The sequence below is a fragment of the Hypanus sabinus genome, unplaced genomic scaffold (assembly GCF_030144855.1).
Source record: "Hypanus sabinus isolate sHypSab1 unplaced genomic scaffold, sHypSab1.hap1 scaffold_865, whole genome shotgun sequence".
NCBI classification, from domain to species: Eukaryota; Metazoa; Chordata; class Chondrichthyes; order Myliobatiformes; family Dasyatidae; genus Hypanus; species Hypanus sabinus.
Window position 1 is genome coordinate 103,215 of NW_026781717.1, and position 20,733 is coordinate 123,947.

At 51.1% G+C, this 20,733-nt stretch overlaps 1 protein-coding gene across 1 annotated transcript in view; it reads left to right on the forward strand.

Moving 5' to 3' along the window:
• Positions 1-20,489, forward strand: part of LOC132390339 (uncharacterized) — a 92,501-nt gene extending 72,012 nt beyond the window's left edge. Inside the window, exon 2 of the mRNA XM_059962948.1 lies at positions 19,072-20,489. Coding sequence (XP_059818931.1) covers positions 19,072-19,364 — 293 coding nt within the window. The 3' untranslated portion in view covers positions 19,365-20,489. The remainder of the gene's footprint in view (positions 1-19,071) is intronic.
• The last annotated feature ends 244 nt before the right edge of the window (positions 20,490-20,733 follow it).

Here is a 20,733-nt window from a genome sequence, read left to right on the forward strand (position 1 = left end):
TCCACTCTATCTGTGTCCTCTGGTCCTAGTCTCCCGCATGATAGGAAACATCCTCTCCACATCCACTCTGTCTGTGTCCTCTGGTCCTAGATTCTCCCACTACAGGAAACATCCTCTCCACATCCACTCTATCTGTGTCCTCTGGTCCTAGACTCCCCCACTACAGGAAACATCCTCTCCACATCCACTCTATCTGTGTCCTCTGGTCCTAGACTCCCCCACTACAGGAAACATCCTCTCCAGATCCACTCTATCGGTGTCCTCTGCTCCTAGACTCCCCACCTACAGGAAACATCCTCTCCACATCCACTCTATCTGTGTCCTCTGGTCCTAGACTCGCTCACCATAGGAAACATCCTCTCCACATCCACTCTATCTGTGTCCTCTGGTCCTAGACTCCTTCACGATAGGAAACATCCTCTCCACATCCACTCTATCTGTGTCCTCTGGTCCTAGTCTCCCCCACGATAGGAAACATCCTCTCCACATCCACTCTGTCTGTGTCCTCTGGTCCTAGACTCCCTCACGATAGGAAACATCCTCTCCACATCCACTCTATCTGTGTCCTCTGGTCCTAGTCTCCCGCACGATAGGAAACATCCTCTCCACATCCACTCTGTCTGTGTCCTCTGGTCGTAGATTCCCCCACTACAGGAAACATCCTCTCCACATCCACTCTATCTGTGTCCTCTGGTCCTAGACTCCCCCACTACTGGAAACATCCTCTCCACATCCACTCTATCTGTGTCCTCTGGTCCTAGACTCCCCCACTACAGGAAACATCCTCTCCACATCCACTCTATCTGTGTCCTCTGGTCCTAGGCTCCCCCACTATAGGAAACATCCTCTCCACATACACTCTCTGTCCTCTGGTCCTAGTTTTCCCCTCTACAGGAAACATCCTCTCCCCATCCACTCTATCTGTGTCCTCTGGTCCTAGACTCGCTCACCATAGGAAACATCCTCTCCACATCCACTCTATCTGTGTCCTCTGGTCCTAGGCTCCCCCACTACAGGAAACATCCTCTCCACATCCACTCTATATGTGTCCTCTGGTCCTAGACTCCCCCACTACAGGAAACATCCTCTCCACATCCACTCTATATGTGTCCTCTGGTCTGAGACACCCCCACTACAGGAAACATCCTCTCCACATCCATTCTATCTGTGTCCTCTGGTCCTAGACTCCACAACTAAAGGGAACTTCCTCTCCACATCCACTCTATCTGTGTCCTCTGGTCCTAGACTCCCCGACTACAGGAAACATCCTTTCCACATCCATTCTATATGTGTCCACTGGTCCTAGAGTCCCCCACTACAGGAAACATCCTCTCCACATCCATTATATCTGTGTCCTATGGTCCTAGACTCCCCCACTATAGGAAACATCCTCTCCACATCCACTCTATATGTCTCCTCTGGTCTGAGACACCCCCACTACAGGAAACATCCTCTCCACATCCATTATATCTGTGTCCTATGGTCCTAGACTCCCCCACTATAGGAAACATCCTCTCCACATACACTCTGTGTCCCCTAGTCCTAGTTTTCCCCTCTACAGGAAACATCCTCTCCACATCCACTTTATCTGTGCTCTCTGTTCCTAGACTCCCCCACTATAGGAAACATCCTCTCCACATCCACTCTGTCTGTGTCCTCTGGTCCAAGACTCCCCAGTATAGGATACATCCTCTCCACATCCACTCTATCTGTGTCCACTGGTCCTAGACTCCCCCACTACAGGAAACCTCCTCTCCACATCGACTCTATCTGTGTCCTCTGGTCCTAGATTCCCCCACTACAGGAAACATCCTCTCCACATCCACTCTATCTGTGTCCTCTGGTCCTAGACTCCCCCACTACAGGAAACATCCTCTCCACATCCACTCTATCTGTGTCCTCTGGTCCTAGACTCCCCCACTACAGGAAACATCCTCTCCACATCCACTCTATCGGTGTCCTCTGCTCCTAGACTCCCCCACTACAGGAAACATCCTCTCCACATACACTCTATCTGTGTCCTCTGGTCCTAGACTCGCTCACCATAGGAAACATCCTCTCCACATCCACTCTATCTGTGTCCTCTGGTCCTAGACTCCCCCACTACAGGAAACATCCTCTCCACATCCACTCTATATGTGTCCTCTGGTCTGAGACACCCCCACTACAGGAAACATCCTCTCCACATCCACCCTATCTGTGTCCTCTGGTCCTAGACTCCCCGACTACAGGAAACATCCTTTCCACATCCATTCTATATGTGTCCACTGGTCCTAGACTCCCCCACTACAGGAAACATCCTCTCCACATCCACTTTATCTGTGCTCTCTGTTCCTAGACTCCCCCACTATAGGAAACATCCTCTCCACATCCACTCTATCTGTGTCCACTGGTCCTAGACTCCCCCACTACAGGAAACAACCTCTCCACATCCACTATATCTGTGTCCTATGGTCCTAGACTTCCCCACTATAGGAAACATCCTCTCCACATCCACTCTATCTGTGTCCTCTGGTCCTAGACTCCCCCACTACAGGAAACATCCTCTCCACATCCACTCTATCTGTGTCCTCTGGTCCTAGACTCGCTCACGATAGGAAACATGCATTCCAAATCTACTCTATCTGTGTCCTCTGGTCCTAGACTCCCTCACGATAGGAAACATCCTCTCCACATCCACTCTATCTGTGTGCTCTGGTCCTAGTTTCCCCCACCATAAGAAACATCCTCTCCACATCCACTCTGTCTGTGTCCTCTGGTCCTAGACTCCCTCACGAGAGGAAACATCCTCTCCATATCCACTCTATCTGTGTCCTCTGGTCCTAGTCTCCCGCATGATAGGAAACATCCTCTCCACATCCACTCTGTCTGTGTCCTCTGGTCCTAGATTCCCCCACTACAGGAAACATCCTCTCCACATCCACTCTATCTGTGTCCTCTGGTCCTAGACTCCCCCACTACAGGAAACATCCTCTCCACATCCACTCTATCTGTGTCCTCTGGTCCTAGACTCCCCCACTACAGGAAACATCCTCTCCACATCCACTCTATCGGTGTCCTCTGCTCCTAGACTCCCCACCTACAGGAAACATCCTCTCCATATCCACTCTATCTGTGTCCTCTGGTCCTAGACTCGCTCACCATAGGAAACATCCTCTCCACATCCACTCTATCTGTGTCCTCTGGTCCTAGACTCCTTCACGATAGGAAACATCCTCTCCACATCCACTCTATCTGTGTCCTCTGGTCCTAGTCTCCCCCACGATAGGAAACATCCTCTCCACATCCACTCTGTCTGTGTCCTCTGGTCCTAGACTCCCTCACGATAGGAAACATCCTCTCCACATCCACTCTATCTGTGTCCTCTGGTCCTAGTCTCCCGCACGATAGGAAACATCCTCTCCACATCCACTCTGTCTGTGTCCTCTGGTCGTAGATTCCCCCACTACAGGAAACATCCTCTCCACATCCACTCTATCTGTGTCCTCTGGTCCTAGACTCCCCCACTACTGGAAACATCCTCTCCACATCCACTCTATCTGTGTCCTCTGGTCCTAGACTCCCCCACTACAGGAAACATCCACTCCACATCCACTCTATCTGTGTCCTCTGGTCCTAGACTCCCCCACTATAGGAAACATCCTCTCCACATACACTCTCTGTCCTCTGGTCCTAGTTTTCCCCTCTACAGGAAACATCCTCTCCACATCCATTCTATCTGTGTCCTCTGGTCCTAGACTCCCCCACTACATGAAACATCCTCTCCACGTCCACTCTATCTGTGTTCTCTGGTCCTAGACTCGCTCACGATAGGAAACATCCTCTCCACATCCACTCTCTCTGTGTCCTCTGGTCATAGACTCCCCCACTGCAGGAAACATCCGCTCCACTTCCACTCTATATGTGTTCTCTGGTCCTAGATTTTCCCACTACAGGAAACATGCTCTCCACATCCATTCTATCAGTGTCCTCTGGTTTCAGACTCCCCCACTATAGGAAACATCCTCTTCACATCCACGCTATCTGCGTACTCTGGTCCTAGACTACCCCACTATAGGAAACATCCTCTCCACATACACTCTGTGTCCCCTGGTCCTAGATTTTCCCACTACAGGAAACATGCTCTCCACATCCATTCCATCAGTGTCCACTGGTTTCAGACTCCCCCACTATAGGAAACATCCTCTCCACGTCCACTCTATCTGTATCCTATGGTCTTCGACTCCCCCACTACAGGAAACCTCCTCTCCACATCCACTCTATATTTGTTCTCTGGTCCTAGACTCCGCCACTACAGGAAACATCCTCTGCACATCCACTCTAACTGTGTCCTCTGGTCCTAGACTCCCCCACTACAGGAAACATCCTCTCCACATCCACTCTATCTGTGTGCTCTGGTCCTAGACTCCCACACTACAGGAAACATCCTGTCCACATCCACTCTATCTGTGTCCTCTGGTCCTAGACTCCCCCACTACAGGAAACATCCTCTCCACATCCACTCTATCTGTGTCCACTGGTCCTGGACTTCCCCACTATAGGAAACATCCTCTCCACATCCACTCTCTCTGTGTCCTCTGGTCCTAGACTCGCCCACTACAGGAAACATCCTCTCCACATCCACTCTATCTGTGTTCTCTGGTCCTGGACTCCCCCACTATAGGAAACATCCTCTGCACATCCACTCTGTCTGTGCCCTCTGTTCCTAGACTCCCCCACTATAGGAAACATCCTCTCCACATTCACTCTGTGTCCTCTGGTCCTAAATTTCCCAACTACAGGAAACATCATCTCCACATCCATTCTATCAGTGTCCTCTGGTTTCAGACTCCCCCACTATAGGAAAATCCTCTCCACATCCACTCTATCTGAGTCCTCTTGTCCTAGACTCCCCCATGATAGGAAACATCCTCTCCACATCCATTCTATCTGTGTCCTCTGGTCCTAGACACCCCACACTACAGGAAACATCCTCTCCACATCCACTCTGTCTGTGTCCTCTGGTCCTACACTCCCCCACTACAGGAAACATCCTCTCACATCCACTCTGTCTGTTTCCACTGGTCCTAGACTCCCCCACTTTTGGAAACATCGTCTCCACATCCACTCTAGCTGTGTCCTCTGGTCCTAGACTCCCCCACTACAGGAAACATCCTCACCACATCCACTCTATCTGTGTCCTCTGGTCCTACACTCCCTCTCTACAGGAAACATCCTCTCCACATCCACTCTGTCTGTGTCCTCTGGTCCTAGATTCCCCCACTACAGGAAACATCCTCTCCCCATCCACTCTATCTGTGTCCTCTGGTCCTAGACTCGCTCACCATAGGAAACATCCTCTCCACATCCACTCTATCTGTGTCCTCTGGTCCTAGGCTCCCCCACTACAGGAAACATCCTCTCCACATCCACTCTATATGTGTCCTCTGGTCCTAGACTCCCCCACTACAGGAAACATCCTCTCCACATCCACTCTATATGTGTCCTCTGGTCTGAGACACCCCCACTACAGGAAACATCCTCTCCACATCCATTCTATCTGTGTCCTCTGGTCCTAGACTCCACAACTAAAGGGAACTTCCTCTCCACATCCAGTCTATCTGTGTCCTCTGGTCCTAGACTCCCCCACTACAGGATACATCCTCTCCACATCCACCCTATCTGTGTCCTCTGGTCCTAGACTCCCCGACTACAGGAAACATCCTTTCCACATCCATTCTATATGTGTCCACTGGTCCTAGAGTCCCCCACTACAGGAAACATCCTCTCCACATCCATTATATCTGTGTCCTATGGTCCTAGACTCCCCCACTATAGGAAACATCCTCTCCACATCCACTCTATATGTCTCCTCTGGTCTGAGACACCCCCACTACAGGAAACATCCTCTCCACATCCATTATATCTGTGTCCTATGGTCCTAGACTCCCCCACTATAGGAAACATCCTCTCCACATACACTCTGTGTCCCCTAGTCCTAGTTTTCCCCTCTACAGGAAACATCCTCTCCACATCCACTTTATCTGTGCTCTCTGTTCCTAGACTCCCCCACTATAGGAAACATCCTCTCCACATCCACTCTGTCTGTGTCCTCTGGTCCAAGACTCCCCAGTATAGGATACATCCTCTCCACATCCACTCTATCTGTGTCCACTGGTCCTAGACTCCCCCACTACAGGAAACAACCTCTCCACATCCATTATATCTGTGTCCAATGGTCCTAGACTTCCCCACTATAGGAAACATCCTCTCGACATCCACTCTGTCTGTGTCCTCTGGTCTTAGACTCCCCACTATAGGAAACATCCTCTCCACATCCACTCTCTCTGTGTCCTCTGGTCATAGACTCCCCCACTGCAGGAAACATCCTCTCCACATCCACTCTATCTGTGTTCTCTGGTCCTAGACTCCCCCACTATAGGAAACATCCTCACCACATACACTCTGTCTGTGTCCTCTGGTCCTAGACTCCCTCACGATAGGAAACATCCTCTCCACATCCACTGTATATGTGTTCACTGGTCCTAGACTCCCCCACTATAGGAAACATCCTCTCCACATTCACTCTGTGTCCTCTGGTCCTAAATTTCCCAACTACAGGAAACATCATCTCCACATCCATTCTATCAGTGTCCTCTGGTTTCAGACTCCCCCACTATAGGAAAATCCTCTCCACATCCACTCTATCTGTGTCCTCTGGTCCTAGACTCGCTCACGATAGGAAACATGCATTCCAAATCTACTCTATCTGTGTCCTCTGGTCCTAGACTCCCTCACGATAGGAAACATCCTCTCCACATCCACTCTATCTGTGTCCTCTGGTCCTAGACTCGCTCACGATAGGAAACATGCATTCCAAATCTACTCTATCTGTGTCCTCTGGTCCTAGACTCCCTCACGATTGGAAACATCCTCTCCACATCCACTCTATCTGTGTCCTCTGGTCCTAGTTTCCCCCACCATAAGAAACATCCTCTCCACATCCACTCTGTCTGTGTCCTCTGGTCCTAGACTCCCTCACGAGAGGAAACATCCTCTCCATATCCACTCTATCTGTGTCCTCTGGTCCTAGACTCCCCCACTACAGGAAACATCCTCTCCACATCCACTCTATCTGTGTCCTCTGGTCCTAGACTCCCCCACGAAAGGAAACATCCTCTCCACATCCACACAGTCTGTGTCCTCTGGTCCGAGACTCCCCTACTACAGGAAACATCCTTTCCACATCCATTCTATCTGTGTCCACTGGTCCTAGACTCCCCCACTACAGTAAACAACCTCTCCACATCCGCTAGATATGTGTCCTATGGTCCTAGACTTTCCCACTATAGGAAACATCCTCTCGACATCCACTCTGTCTGTGTCCTCTGGTCTTAGACTCCCCCACTATAGGATACATCCTCTCCACATACACTCTGTGTCCCCTGGTCCTAGATTTTCCCACTACAGGAAACATGCTCTCCACATCCATTCTATCAGTGTCCTCTGGTTTCAGACTCCCCCACTATAGGAAACATCCTCTTCACATCCACGCTATCTGCGTACTCTGGTCCTAGACTCCCCCACTATAGGGAACATCCACTTCACATCCACGCTATCTGCGTACTCTGGTCCTAGACTCCCCCACTATAGGAAACATCCTCTCCACATACACTCTGTGTCCTCTGGTCCTAGTTTTCCCCTCTACAGGAAACATCCTCTCCACATCCATTCTATCTGTGTCCTCTGGTCCTAGACTCCCCCACTACATGAAACATCCTCTCCACGTCCACTCTATCTGTGTTCTCTGGTCCTAGACTCGCTCAAGATAGGAAACATCCTCTCCACATCCACTCTCTCTGTGTCCTCTGGTCATAGACTCCCCCACTGCAGGAAACATCCGCTCCACTTCCACTCTATATGTGTTCTCTGGTCCTAGATTTTCCCACTACAGGAAACATGCTCTCCACATCCATTCTATCAGTGTCCTCTGGTTTCAGACTCCCCCACTATAGGAAACATCCTCTTCACATCCACGCTATCTGCGTACTCTGGTCCTTGACTACCCCACTATAGGAAACATCCTCTCCACATACACTCTGTGTCCCCTGGTCCTAGATTTTCCCACTACAGGAAACATGCTCTCCACATCCATTCCATCAGTGTCCTCTGGTTTCAGACTCCCCCACTATAGGAAACATCCTCTCCACGTCCACTCTATCTGTATCCTATGGTCTTCGACTCCCCCACTACAGGAAACCTCCTCTCCACATCCACTCTATATTTGTTCTCTGGTCCTAGACTCCCCCACTACAGGAAACATCCTCTGCACATCCACTCTAACTGTGTCCTCTGGTCCTAGACTCCCCCACTACAGGAAACATCCTCTCCACATCCACTCTATCTGTGTGCTCTGGTCCTAGACTCCCACACTACAGGAAACATCCTGTCCACATCCACTCTATCTGTGTCCTTTGGTCCTAGACTCCCCCACTACAGGAAACATCCTCTCCACATCCACTCTATCTGTGTCCACTGGTCCTGGACTTCCCCACTATAGGAAACATCCTCTCCACATCCACTCTCTCTGTGTCCTCTGGTCCTAGACTCGCCCACTACAGGAAACATCCTCTCCACATCCACTCTATCTGTGTTCTCTGGTCCTGGACTCCCCCACTATATGAAACATCCTCTGCACATCCACTCTGTCTGTGCCCTCTGTTCCTAGACTCCACAACTATAGGAAACATCCTCTCCACATTCACTCTGTGTCCTCTGGTCCTAAATTTCCCAACTACAGGAAACATCATCTCCACATCCATTCTATCAGTGTCCTCTGGTTTCAGACTCCCCCACTATAGGAAAATCTTCTCCACATCCACTCTATCTGAGTCCTCTTGTCCTAGACTCCCCCATGATAGGAAACATCCTCTCCACATCCATTCTATCTGTGTCCTCTGGTCCTAGACACCCTACACTACAGGAAACATCCTCTCCACATCCACTCTGTCTGTGTCCTCTGGTCCTACACTCCCCCACTACAGGAAACATCCTCTCACATCCACTCTGTCTGTTTCCTCTGGTCCTAGACTCCCCCACTGTTGGAAACATCGTCTCCACATCCACTCTAGCTGTGTCCTCTGGTCCTAGACTCCCCCACTACAGGAAACATCCTCTCCACATCCACTCTGTCTGTGTCCTCTGGTCCTAGACTCCCCCACTACAGGAAACATCCTCACCACATCCACTCTATCTGTGTCCTCTGGTCCTACACTCCCTCTCTACAGGAAACATCCTCTCCACATCCACTCTGTCTGTGTCCTCTGGTCCTAGCCTCCCCCACTACAGGAAACATCCTCACCACATCCACTCTATCTGTGTCCTCTGGTCCTACACGCCCTCTCTACAGGAAACATCCTCTCCACATCCACTCTGTCTGTGTCCTCTGGTCCTAGATTCCCCCACTACAGGAAACATCCTCTCCCCATCAACTCTATCTGTGTCCTCTGGTCCTAGACTCGCTCACCATAGGAAACATCCTCTCCACATCCACTCTATCTGTGTCCTCTGGTCCTAGGCTCCCCCACTACAGGAAACATCCTCTCCACATCCACTCTATATGTGTCCTCTGGTCCTAGACTCCCCCACTACAGGAAACATCCTCTCCACATCCACTCTATATGTCTCCTCTGGTCTGAGACACCCCCACTACAGGAAACATCCTCTCCACATCCATTCTATCTGTGTCCTCTGGTCCTAGACTCCCCCACTAAAGGAAACTTCCTCTCCACATCCACTCTATCTGTGTCCTCTGGTCCTAGACTCCCCCACTACAGGAAACATCCTCTCCACATCCACCCTATCTGTGTCCTCTGGTCCTAGTCTCCCCGACTACAGGAAACATCCTTTCCACATCCATTCTATATGTGTCCACTGGTCCTAGACTCCCCCACTACAGGAAACATCCTCTCCACATCCATTATATCTGTGTCCTATGGTCCTAGACTCCCCCACTATAGGAAACATCCTCTCCACATCCACTCTGTCTGTGCCCTCTGTTCCTAGACTCCCGCACGAAAGGAAACATCCTCTCCACATCCATCATATCTGTGTCCTATGGTCCTAGACTCCCCCACTATAGGAAACATCCTCTCCACATACACTCTGTGTCCCCTAGTCCTAGTTTTCCCCTCTACAGGAAACATCCTCTCCACATCCACTTTATCTGTGCTCTCTGTTCCTAGACTCCCCCACTATAGGAAACATCCTCTCCACATCCACTCTCTCTGTGTCCTCTGGTCATAGACTCCCCCACTGCAGGAAACATCCTCTCCACATCCACTCTATCTGTGTTCTCTGGTCCTAGACTCCCCCACTATAGGAAACATCCTCACCACATACACTCTGTCTGTGTCCTCTGGTCCTAGACTCCCTCACGATAGGAAACATCCTCTCCACATCCACTCTATCTGTGTCCTCTGGTCCTAGTCTCCCGCACGATAGGAAACATCCTCTCCACATCCACTGTATATGTGTTCACTGGTCCTAGACTCCCCCACTATAGGAAACATCCTCTCCACATTCACTCTGTGTCCTCTGGTCCTAAATTTCCCAACTACAGGAAACATCATCTCCACATCCATTCTATCAGTGTCCTCTGGTTTCAGACTCCCCCACTATAGGAAACATCCTCTCCACATCCACTCTATCTGTGTCCTCTGGTCCTAGACTCGCTCACGATAGGAAACATGCATTCCAAATCTACTCTATCTGTGTCCTCTGGTCCTAGACTCCCCCACTATAGGAAACATCCTCTGCACATCCACTCTGTTTGTGCCCTCTGTTCCTAGACTCCCCCACTATTGGAAACATCCTCTCCACATTCACTCTGTGTCCTCTGGTCCTAAATTTCCCAACTACAGGAAACATCATCTCCACATCCATTCTATCAGTGTCCTCTGGTTTCAGACTCCCCCACTATAGGAAAATCCTCTCCACATCCACTCTATCTGAGTCCTCTTGTCCTAGACTCCCCCATGATAGGAAACATCCTCTCCACATCCATTCTATCTGTGTCCTCTGGTCCTAGACACCCCACACTACAGGAAACATCCTCTCCACATCCACTCTGTCTGTGTCCTCTGGTCCTACACTCCCCCACTACAGGAAACATCCTCTCACATCCACTCTGTCTGTTTCCTCTGGTCCTAGACTCCCCCACTGTAGGAAACATCGTCTCCACATCCACTCTAGCTGTGTCCTCTGGTCCTAGACTCCCCCACTACAGGAAACATCCTCTCCACATCCACTCTATCGGTGTCCTCTGCTCCTAGACTCCCCACCTACAGGAAACATCCTCTCCACATCCACTCTATCTGTGTCCTCTGGTCCTAGACTCGCTCACCATAGGAAACATCCTCTCCACATCCACTCTATCTGTGTCCTCTGGTCCTAGGCTCCCCCACTACAGGAAACATCCTCTCCACATCCACTCTATATGTGTCCTCTGGTCCTAGACTCCCCCACTACAGGAAACATCCTCTCCACATCCACTCTATATTTGTCCTCTGGTCTGAGACACCCCCACTACAGGAAACAACCTCTCCACATCCATTCTATCTGTGTCCTCTGGTCCTAGACTCCCCCACTAAAGGAAACATCCTCTCCACATCCACTCTATCTGTGTCCTCTGGTCCTAGACTCCCCCACTACAGGAAACATCCTCTGCACATCCACCCTATCTGTGTCCTCTGGTCCTAGACTCCCCGACTACAGGAAACATCCTTTCCACATCCATTCTATATGTGTCCACTGGTCCTAGACTCCCCCACTACAGGAAACATCCTCTCCACATCCATTATATCTGTGTCCTATGGTCCTAGACTCCCCCACTATAGGAAACATCCTCTCCACATCCACTCTGTCTGTGCCCTCTGTTCCTAGACTCCCGCACGAAAGGAAACATCCTCTCCACATCCATTATATCTGTGTCCTATGGTCCTAGACTCCCCCACTATAGGAAACATCCTCTCCACATGCACTCTGTGTCCCCTAGTCCTAGTTTTCCCCTCTACAGGAAACATCCTCTCCACATCCACTTTATCTGTGCTCTCTGTTCCTAGACTCCCCCACTATAGGAAACATCCTCTCCACATCCACTGTGTCTGTGTCCTCTGGTCCTAGACTCCCCAGTATAGGATACATCCTCTCCACATCCACTCTATCTGTGTCCACTGGTCCTAGACTCCCCCACTACAGGAAACAACCTCTCCACATCCACTATATCTGTGTCCTATGGTCCTAGACTCCCCCACTACAGGAAACATCCTCTCCACTTCCACTCTGTCTGTGTCCTCTGGTCTTAGACTCCCCACTGTAGGAAACATGCTCTCCACATCCACTCTCTCTGTGTCCTCTGGTCATAGACTCCCCCACTGCAGGAAACATCCTCTCCACATCCACTCTATCTGTGTTCTCTGGTCCTAGACTCCCCAGTATAGGATACATCCTCTCCACATCCACTCTATCTGTGTCCACTGGTCCTAGACTCCCCCACTACAGGAAACAACCTCTCCACATCCACTATATCTGTGTCCTATGGTCCTAGACTTCCCCACTATAGGAAACATCCTCTCGACATCCACTCTGTCTGTGTCCTCTGGTCTTAGACTCCCCACTGTAGGAAACATCCTCTCCGCATCCACTCTCTCTGTGTCCTCTGGTCCTAGTCTCCCGCACGATAGGAAACATCCTCTCCACATCCACTGTATATGTGTTCACTGGTCCTAGACTCCCCCACTATAGGAAACATCCTCTCCACATTCACTCTGTGTCCTCTGGTCCTAAATTTCCCAACTACAGGAAACATCATCTCCACATCCATTCTATCAGTGTCCTCTGGTTTCAGACTCCCCCACTATAGGAAAATCCTCTCCACATCCACTCTATCTGTGTCCTCTGGTCCTAGACTCGCTCACGATAGGAAACATGCATTCCAAATCTACTCTATCTGTGTCCTCTGGTCCTAGACTCCCTCACGATAGGAAACATCCTCTCCACATCCACTCTATCTGTGTCCTCTGGTCCTAGTTTCCCCCACCATAAGAAACATCCTCTCCACATCCACTCTATCTGTGTCCTCTGGTCCTAGACTCCCCCACTACAGGAAACATCCTCTCCACATCCACTCTATCTGTGTCCTCTGGTCCTAGACTCCCCCACTACAGGAAACATCCTCTCCACATCCACTCTATCTGTGTCCTCTGGTCCTAGACTCGCTCACCATAGGAAACATCCTCTCCACATCCACTCTATCTGTGTCCTCTGGTCCTAGACTCCCCCACTACAGGAAACATCCTCTCCACTTCCACTCTATCTGTGTCCTCTGGTCCTAGACTCCCCCACTACAGGAAACATCCTCTCCACATCCACTCTATATGTGTCCTCTGGTCTGAGACACCCCCACTACAGGAAACATCCTCTCCACATCCATTCTATCTGTGTCCTGTGGTCCTAGACTCCCCCACTAAAGGAAACATCCTCTCCACATCCACACTATCTGTGTCCTCTGGTCCTAGACTCCCCCACTACAGGAAACATCCTCTCCACATCCACTCTATCTGTGTCCTCTGGTCCTAGACTCCCCCACTATAGGAAACATCCTCTCCACATCCACTCTATCTGTGTCCTCTGGTCCCAGACTCCCCGACTACAGGAAACATCCTTTCCACATCCATTCTATATGTGTCCACTGGTCCTAGACTCCCGGACGAAAGGAAACATCCTCTCCACATCCATTATATCTGTGTCCTATGGTCCTAGACTCCCCCACTATAGGAAACATCCTCTCCACATACACTCTGTGTCCACTAGTCCTAGTTTTCCCCTCTACAGGAAACATCCTCTCCACATCCATTCTATCTGTGTCCTCTGGTCCCAGAGCCCCCCCCCCCCCACTACAGGAAACATCCTCTCCACATCCACTCTATCTGTGCTCTCTGTTCCTAGACTCCCCCACTATAGGATACATCCTCTCACATCCACTCTATCTGTGTCCACTGGTCCTAGACTCCCCCACTACAGGAAACAACCTCTCCACATCCACTATATCTGTGTCCTATGGTCCTAGACTTCCCCACTATAGGAAACATCCTCTCCACGTCCACTCTGTCTGTGCCCTCTGTTCCTAGACTCCCGGACGAAAGGAAACATCCTCTCCACATCCATTATATCTGTGTCCTATGGTCCTAGACTCCCCCACTATAGGAAACATCCTCTCCACATCCACTCTATCTGTGTCCTCTGGTCCCAGACTCCCCCACTACAGGAAACAACCTCTCCACATCCACTATATCTGTGTCCTCTGGTCATAGACTCCCCCACTGCAGGAAACATCCGCTCCACTTCCACTCTATATGTGTTCTCTGGTCCTAGATTTTCCCACAACAGGAAACATGCTCTCCACATCCATTCTATCAGTGTCCTCTGGTTTCAGACTCCCCCACTATAGGAAACATCCTCTCCACGTCCACTCTATCTGTATCCTCTGGTCCTAGACTCCCCCACTACAGGAAACATCCTCTCCACTTCCACTCTATCTGTGTCCTCTGGTCTTAGACTCCCCACTATAGGAAACATCCTCTCCACATCCACTCTCTTTGTGTCCACTGGTCTTCGACTCCCCCACTACAGGAAACCTCCTCTCCACATCCACTCTATATTTGTTCTCTGGTCCTAGACTCCCCCACTACAGGAAACATCCTCTCCACATCCACTCTAACTGTGTCCTCTGGTCCTAGACTCCCCCACTACAGGAAACATCCTCTCCACATCCACTCTATCTGTGTGCTCTGGTCCTAGACTCCCCCACTACAGGAAACATCCTGTCCACATCCACTCTATCTGTGTCCTCTGGTCCTAGACTCCCCCACTACAGGAAACATCCTCTCCACATCCACTCTCTCTGTGTCCTCTGGTCCTAGACTCCCCCACTTCAGGAAACATCCTCTCCACATCCACTCTATCTGTGTTCTCTGGTCCTAGACTCCCCCACTATAGGAAACATCCTCTGCACATCCACTCTGTCTGTGCCCTCTGTTCCTAGACTCCCCCACTATAGGAAACATCCTCTCCACATTCACTTTGTGTCCTCTGGTCCTAAATTTCCCAACTACAGGAAACATCATCTCCACATCCATTCTATCAGTGTCCTCTGGTTTCAGACTCCCCCACTATAGGAAAATCCTCTCCACATCCACTCTATCTGTGTCCTCTGGTCCTTGACTCCCGCACTGCAGGAATCTTCCTGTCGACATCCACTCTATCTGTGTCCTCTGGTCCTAGACTCCCCCACTGCAGGAAACATCCTCTCCACATCCACTCTATCTGCGTCCTCTGGTCCTAGACTCCCTCACGATAGGAAACATCCTCTCCACATCCACTCTATCTGTGTCCTCTGGTCCTAGTCTCCCACACGATAGGAAACACCCTCTCCACATCCACTCTGTCTGTGTCCTCTGGTCCTAGACTCCCTCACGATAGGAAACATCCTCTCCACATCCACTCTATCTGTGTCCTCTGGTCCTAGTCTCCCGCACGATAGGAAACATCCTCTCCACATCCACTCTGTCTGTGTCCTCTGGTCGTAGATTCCCCCACTACAGGAAACATCCTCTCCACATCCACTCTATCTGTGTCCTCTGGTCCTAGACTCCCCCACTACAGGAAACATCCTCTCCACATCCACTCTATCTGTGTCCTCTGGTCCTAGACTCCCCCACTACAGGAAACATCCTCTCCACATCCACTCTATCGGTGTCCTCTGCTCCTAGACTCCCCACCTACAGGAAACATCCTCTCCACATCCACTCTATCTGTGTCCTCTGGTCCTAGACTCCCCCACTACAGGAAACATCCTCTCCACATCCACTCTATATGTGTCCTCTGGTCTGAGACACCCCCACTACAGAAAACATCCTCTCCACATCCACACAGTCTGTGTCCTCTGGTCCAAGACTCCCCGACTACAGGAAACATCCTTTCCACATCCATTCTATCTGTGTTCACTGGTCCTAGACTCCCCCACTACAGTAAACAACCTCTCCACATCCGCTATATATGTGTCCTATGGTCCTAGACTTTCCCACTATAGGAAACATCCTCTCGACATCCACTCTGTCTGTGTCCTCTGGTCTTAGACTCCCCCACTATAGGATACATCCTCTCCACATACACTCTGTGTCCCCTGGTCCTAGATTTTCCCACTACAGGAAACATGCTCTCCACATCCATTCTATCAGTGTCCTCTGGTTTCAGACTCCCCCACTATAGGAAACATCCTCTTCACATCCACGCTATCTGCGTACTCTGGTCCTAGACTCCCCCACTATAGGGAACATCCTCTTCACATCCACGCTATCTGCGTACTCTGGTCCTAGACTCCCCCACTATAGGAAACATCCTCTCCACATACACTCTGTGTCCTCTGGTCCTAGTTTTCCCCTCTACAGGAAACGTCCTCTCCACATCCATTCTATCTGTGTCCTCTGGTCCTAGACTCCCCCACTACATGAAACATCCTCTCCACGTCCACTCTATCTGTGTTCTCTGGTCCTAGGCTCCCCCACTATAGGAAACATCCTCTCCACATACACTCTGTGTCCCCTGGTCCTAGATTTTCCCACTACAGGTAACATGCTCTCCACATCCATTCCATCAGTGTCCTCTGGTTTCAGACTCCCCCACTATAGGAAACATCCTCTCCACGTCCACTCTATATGTGTTCTCTGGTCCTAGACTCCCCCACTACAGGAAACATCCTCTCCACATCCACTCTATCTGTGTGCTCTGGTCCTAGACTCCCCCACTACAGGAAACATCCTGTCCACATCCACTCTATCTGTGTCCTCTGGTCCTAGACTCCCCCACTACAGGAAACATCCTCTCCACATCCACTCTCTCTGTGTCCTCTGGTCCTAGACTCCCCCACTTCAGGAAACATCCTCTCCACATCCACTCTATCTGTGTTCTCTGGTCCTAGACTCCCCCACTATAGGAAACATCCTCTGCACATCCACTCTGTCTGTGCCCTCTGTTCCTAGACTCCCCCACTATAGGAAACATCCTCTCCACATTCACTCTGTGTCCTCTGGTCCTAAATTTCCCAACTACAGGAAACATCATCTCCACATCCATTCTATCAGTGTCCTCTGGTTTCAGACTCCCCCACTATAGGAAAATCCTCTCCATATCCACTCTATCTGTGTCCTCTGGTCCTTGACTCCCGCACTGCAGGAAACTTCCTGTCGACATCCACTCTATCTGTGTCCTCTGGTCCTAGACTCCCCCACTGCAGGAAACATCCTCTCCACATCCACTCTATCTGTGTCCTCTGGTCCTAGACTCCCTCACGATAGGAAACATCCTCTCCACATCCACTCTGTCTGTGTCCTCTGGTCCTAGACTCCCTCACGATAGGAAACATCCTCTCCACATCCACTCTATCTGTGTCCTCTGGTCCTAGTCTCCCGCATGATAGGAAACATCCTCTCCACATCCACTCTGTCTGTGTCCTCTGGTCGTAGATTCCCCCACTACAGGAAACATCCTCTCCACATCTACTCTATCTGTGTCCTCTGTTCCTAGACTCCCCCACTACAGGAAACATCCTCTCCACATCCACTCTATCGGTGTCCTCTGCTCCTAGACTCCCCACCTACAGGAAACATCCTCTCCACATCCACTCTATCTGTGTCCTCTGGTCCTAGACTCACCCACTATAGGAAACATCCTCTCCACATCCACTCTATCTGTGTCCTCTGGTCCCAGACTCCCCCACTACAGGAAACATCCTCTCCACATCCACTCTATCTGTGTCCTCTGGTCCTAGACTCCCCCACTACAGGAAACATCCTCTCCACATCCACTCTATATGTGTCCTCTGGTCTGAGACACCCCCAGTACAGGAAACATCCTCTCCACATCCACACAGTCTGTGTCCTCTGGTCCGAGACTCCCCGACTACAGGAAACATCCTTTCCACATCCATTCTATCTGTGTCCACTGGTCCTAGACTCCCCCACTACAGTAAACAACCTCTCCACATCCGCTATATATGTGTCCTATGGTCCTAGACTTTCCCACTATAGGAAACATCCTCTCGACATCCACTCTGTCTGTGTCCTCTGGTCTTAGACTCCCCCACTATAGGATACATCCTCTCCACATACACTCTGTGTCCCCTGGTCCTAGATTTTCCCACTACAGGAAACATGCTCTCCACATCCATTCTATCAGTGTCCTCTGGTTTCAGACTCCCCCACTATAGGAAACATCCTCTCCACGTCCACTCTATATGTGTTCTCTGGTCCTAGACTCCCCCACTACAGGAAACATCCTCTCCACATCCACTCTATCTGTGTCCTCTGGTCCTAGACTCCCCCACTACAGGAAACATCCTGTCCACATCCACTCTATCTGTGTCCTCTGGTCCTAGACTCCCCCACTACAGGAAACATCCTCTCCACATCCACTCTCTCTGTGTCCTCTGGTCCTAGACTCCCCCACTACAGGAAACATCCTCTCCACATCCACTCTATCTGTGTTCTCTGGTCCTAGACTCCCCCACTATAGGAAACATCCTCTGCACATCCACTCTGTCTGTGCCCTCTGTTCCTAGACTCCCGCACGAAAGGAAACATCCTCTCCACATCCACACAGTCTGTGTCCTCTGGTTCCTAGACTCCCCCACTACAGGAAACATCCTCTCCACATCCACTCTATCGGTGTCCTCTGGTCCGAGACTCCCCACTGCAGGAAACATCCTCTCCACATCCACTCTATCTGTGTCCTCTGGTCCTAGACCCCCACTTTAGGAAACATCCTCTCCACATCCACTCTATCTGTGTCCTCTGGTCCTAGACTCCCCCACTACTGGAAACATCCTCTCCGCATCCACTCTATCTGTGTCCCTTTGCCTTCCTCACCACCAACTCGAGCTGCAAGTTAACCTGCACATCTGCTCCCCCCCCCGCCCACCCCCTACCGAGTCCATTTGCCGTGCATTTTTAATTTTTTTTTCTCTCCTTTCGGAAGATCGTCAACCGTTACCTGGAGACAGGGCGACAAGGAGAATACACCACTCGTTACAGGCCGTGGCAGGTGTTCTGTCCCGCAGGAAAGATGCCCCTGAGCTGGAGGGAGTGCGGAGGGAGATTTACGAGGATTTTGGTGGCTCTGTTTACACTGAAGGTAGTAATCAGGATTTACGGGGGAATCTCATTCAGCTGGGAAAGTGGGCCAAGCAGTGGCAAATGCAGTTTAATTCTGCTAAGTTCCAGGTGTCGCGTTTTGGGAGCACACAGCAGGGTTGGACTTTCACAGTGTAGAGTAGGATCCTGGGGAATGTTGTGGAACAGAGGGACCCAGGGATACAGGGACACGGTTCCCTGAAAGTGGAGTCACGGGTAGACGGGGACCCTTGGGAGTGTTGTGGGACTGAGGGTCCCAGGGGTACAGGGACATTGTTCCCTGAAAGTGGAGTCATGGGTAGACACAGACCCTGGGGAGTGTTGTGGGACAGAGGGACCCGGGGTACAGGGACACGGTTCCCTGAAAGTGGAGTCACGGGGAGACGGGGACCCTGGGGCGTTTTGTGGGACAGAGGGACCCAGGGGTACAGGGACACGGTTCCCTGAAAGTGGAGTCACGGGTAGACGGGGACCCCGGGGAGTGTTCTGGGACAGAGGGACCCAGGGGTAAAGGGACACGGTTCCCTGTAAGTGGAGTCATGGGTAGACGGGGACCCCGGGGAGTGTTGTGGAACAGGGACCCAGGGGTACAGGGACACGGTTCCCTGAAAGTGGAGTCACGGGTAGACGGGGACCCTGGGGAGTGTTGTGGGACAGAGGTACCCTGGGGTACAGGGACATGGTTCCCTGAAAGTGGAGATTTACCAGGATGTTGAGGGACGGAGTTACGGAGGGAGGTTGGGCGGGTAGGGAGTTTATTGGAGGGTAGGGGTGACCTGACAGAGGGGTATAAAACCACCAGGGGCACAGACAGGTTGAATGTACACAGTCTTTTCCCCAGGGTCGGGGAATCGTGAATCAGAGGACACAGGTTTAAGGTGAGAGGGGGTCAGGGATTTAATAGGGACCCGAGGGGCAACTGTTTCCCGCAGAGGGTGGTCCGTCTGTGGAAGTGGTCGAGGTGGGTACATTAACGACACTTCGTCAGGGACACGGGTAGGAAAGGTTTGGAGGGATACAGCTGTTCCGTCTGTGGAAGGTGCTGCCGGAGGAAGTGGTCGAGGCGGGTACATTAACGACACTCGGACAGGGACACGGATTGGAAAGGTTCAGAGGGATACGAGTGGTCCGTCTGTGGAAGGAGCTGCCGGAGGAAGTGGTCGAGGCGGGTACATTAACGTCACTCGGACAGGGACACGGATAGAAAAGGTTTAGAGGGATACGGGTGGTCCGTCTGTGGAAGGAGCTGCCGGAGGAACTGGTCGAGGCGGGTACATTAACGACACTCAGACAGGGACACGGATAGGAAAGGTTTAGAGGGATACGGGTGGTCCGTCTGTGGAAGGAGCTGCCGGAGGAAGTGGTCGAGGCGGGTACATTAACGACACTCGGACAGGGACACAGAGAGGAAAGGTTTAGAGGGATACAGGTGGTCCGTCTGTGGAAGGAGCTGCTGGAGGAATTGGTCGAGGCGGGTACATTAACGACACTCGGACATGGACACGGA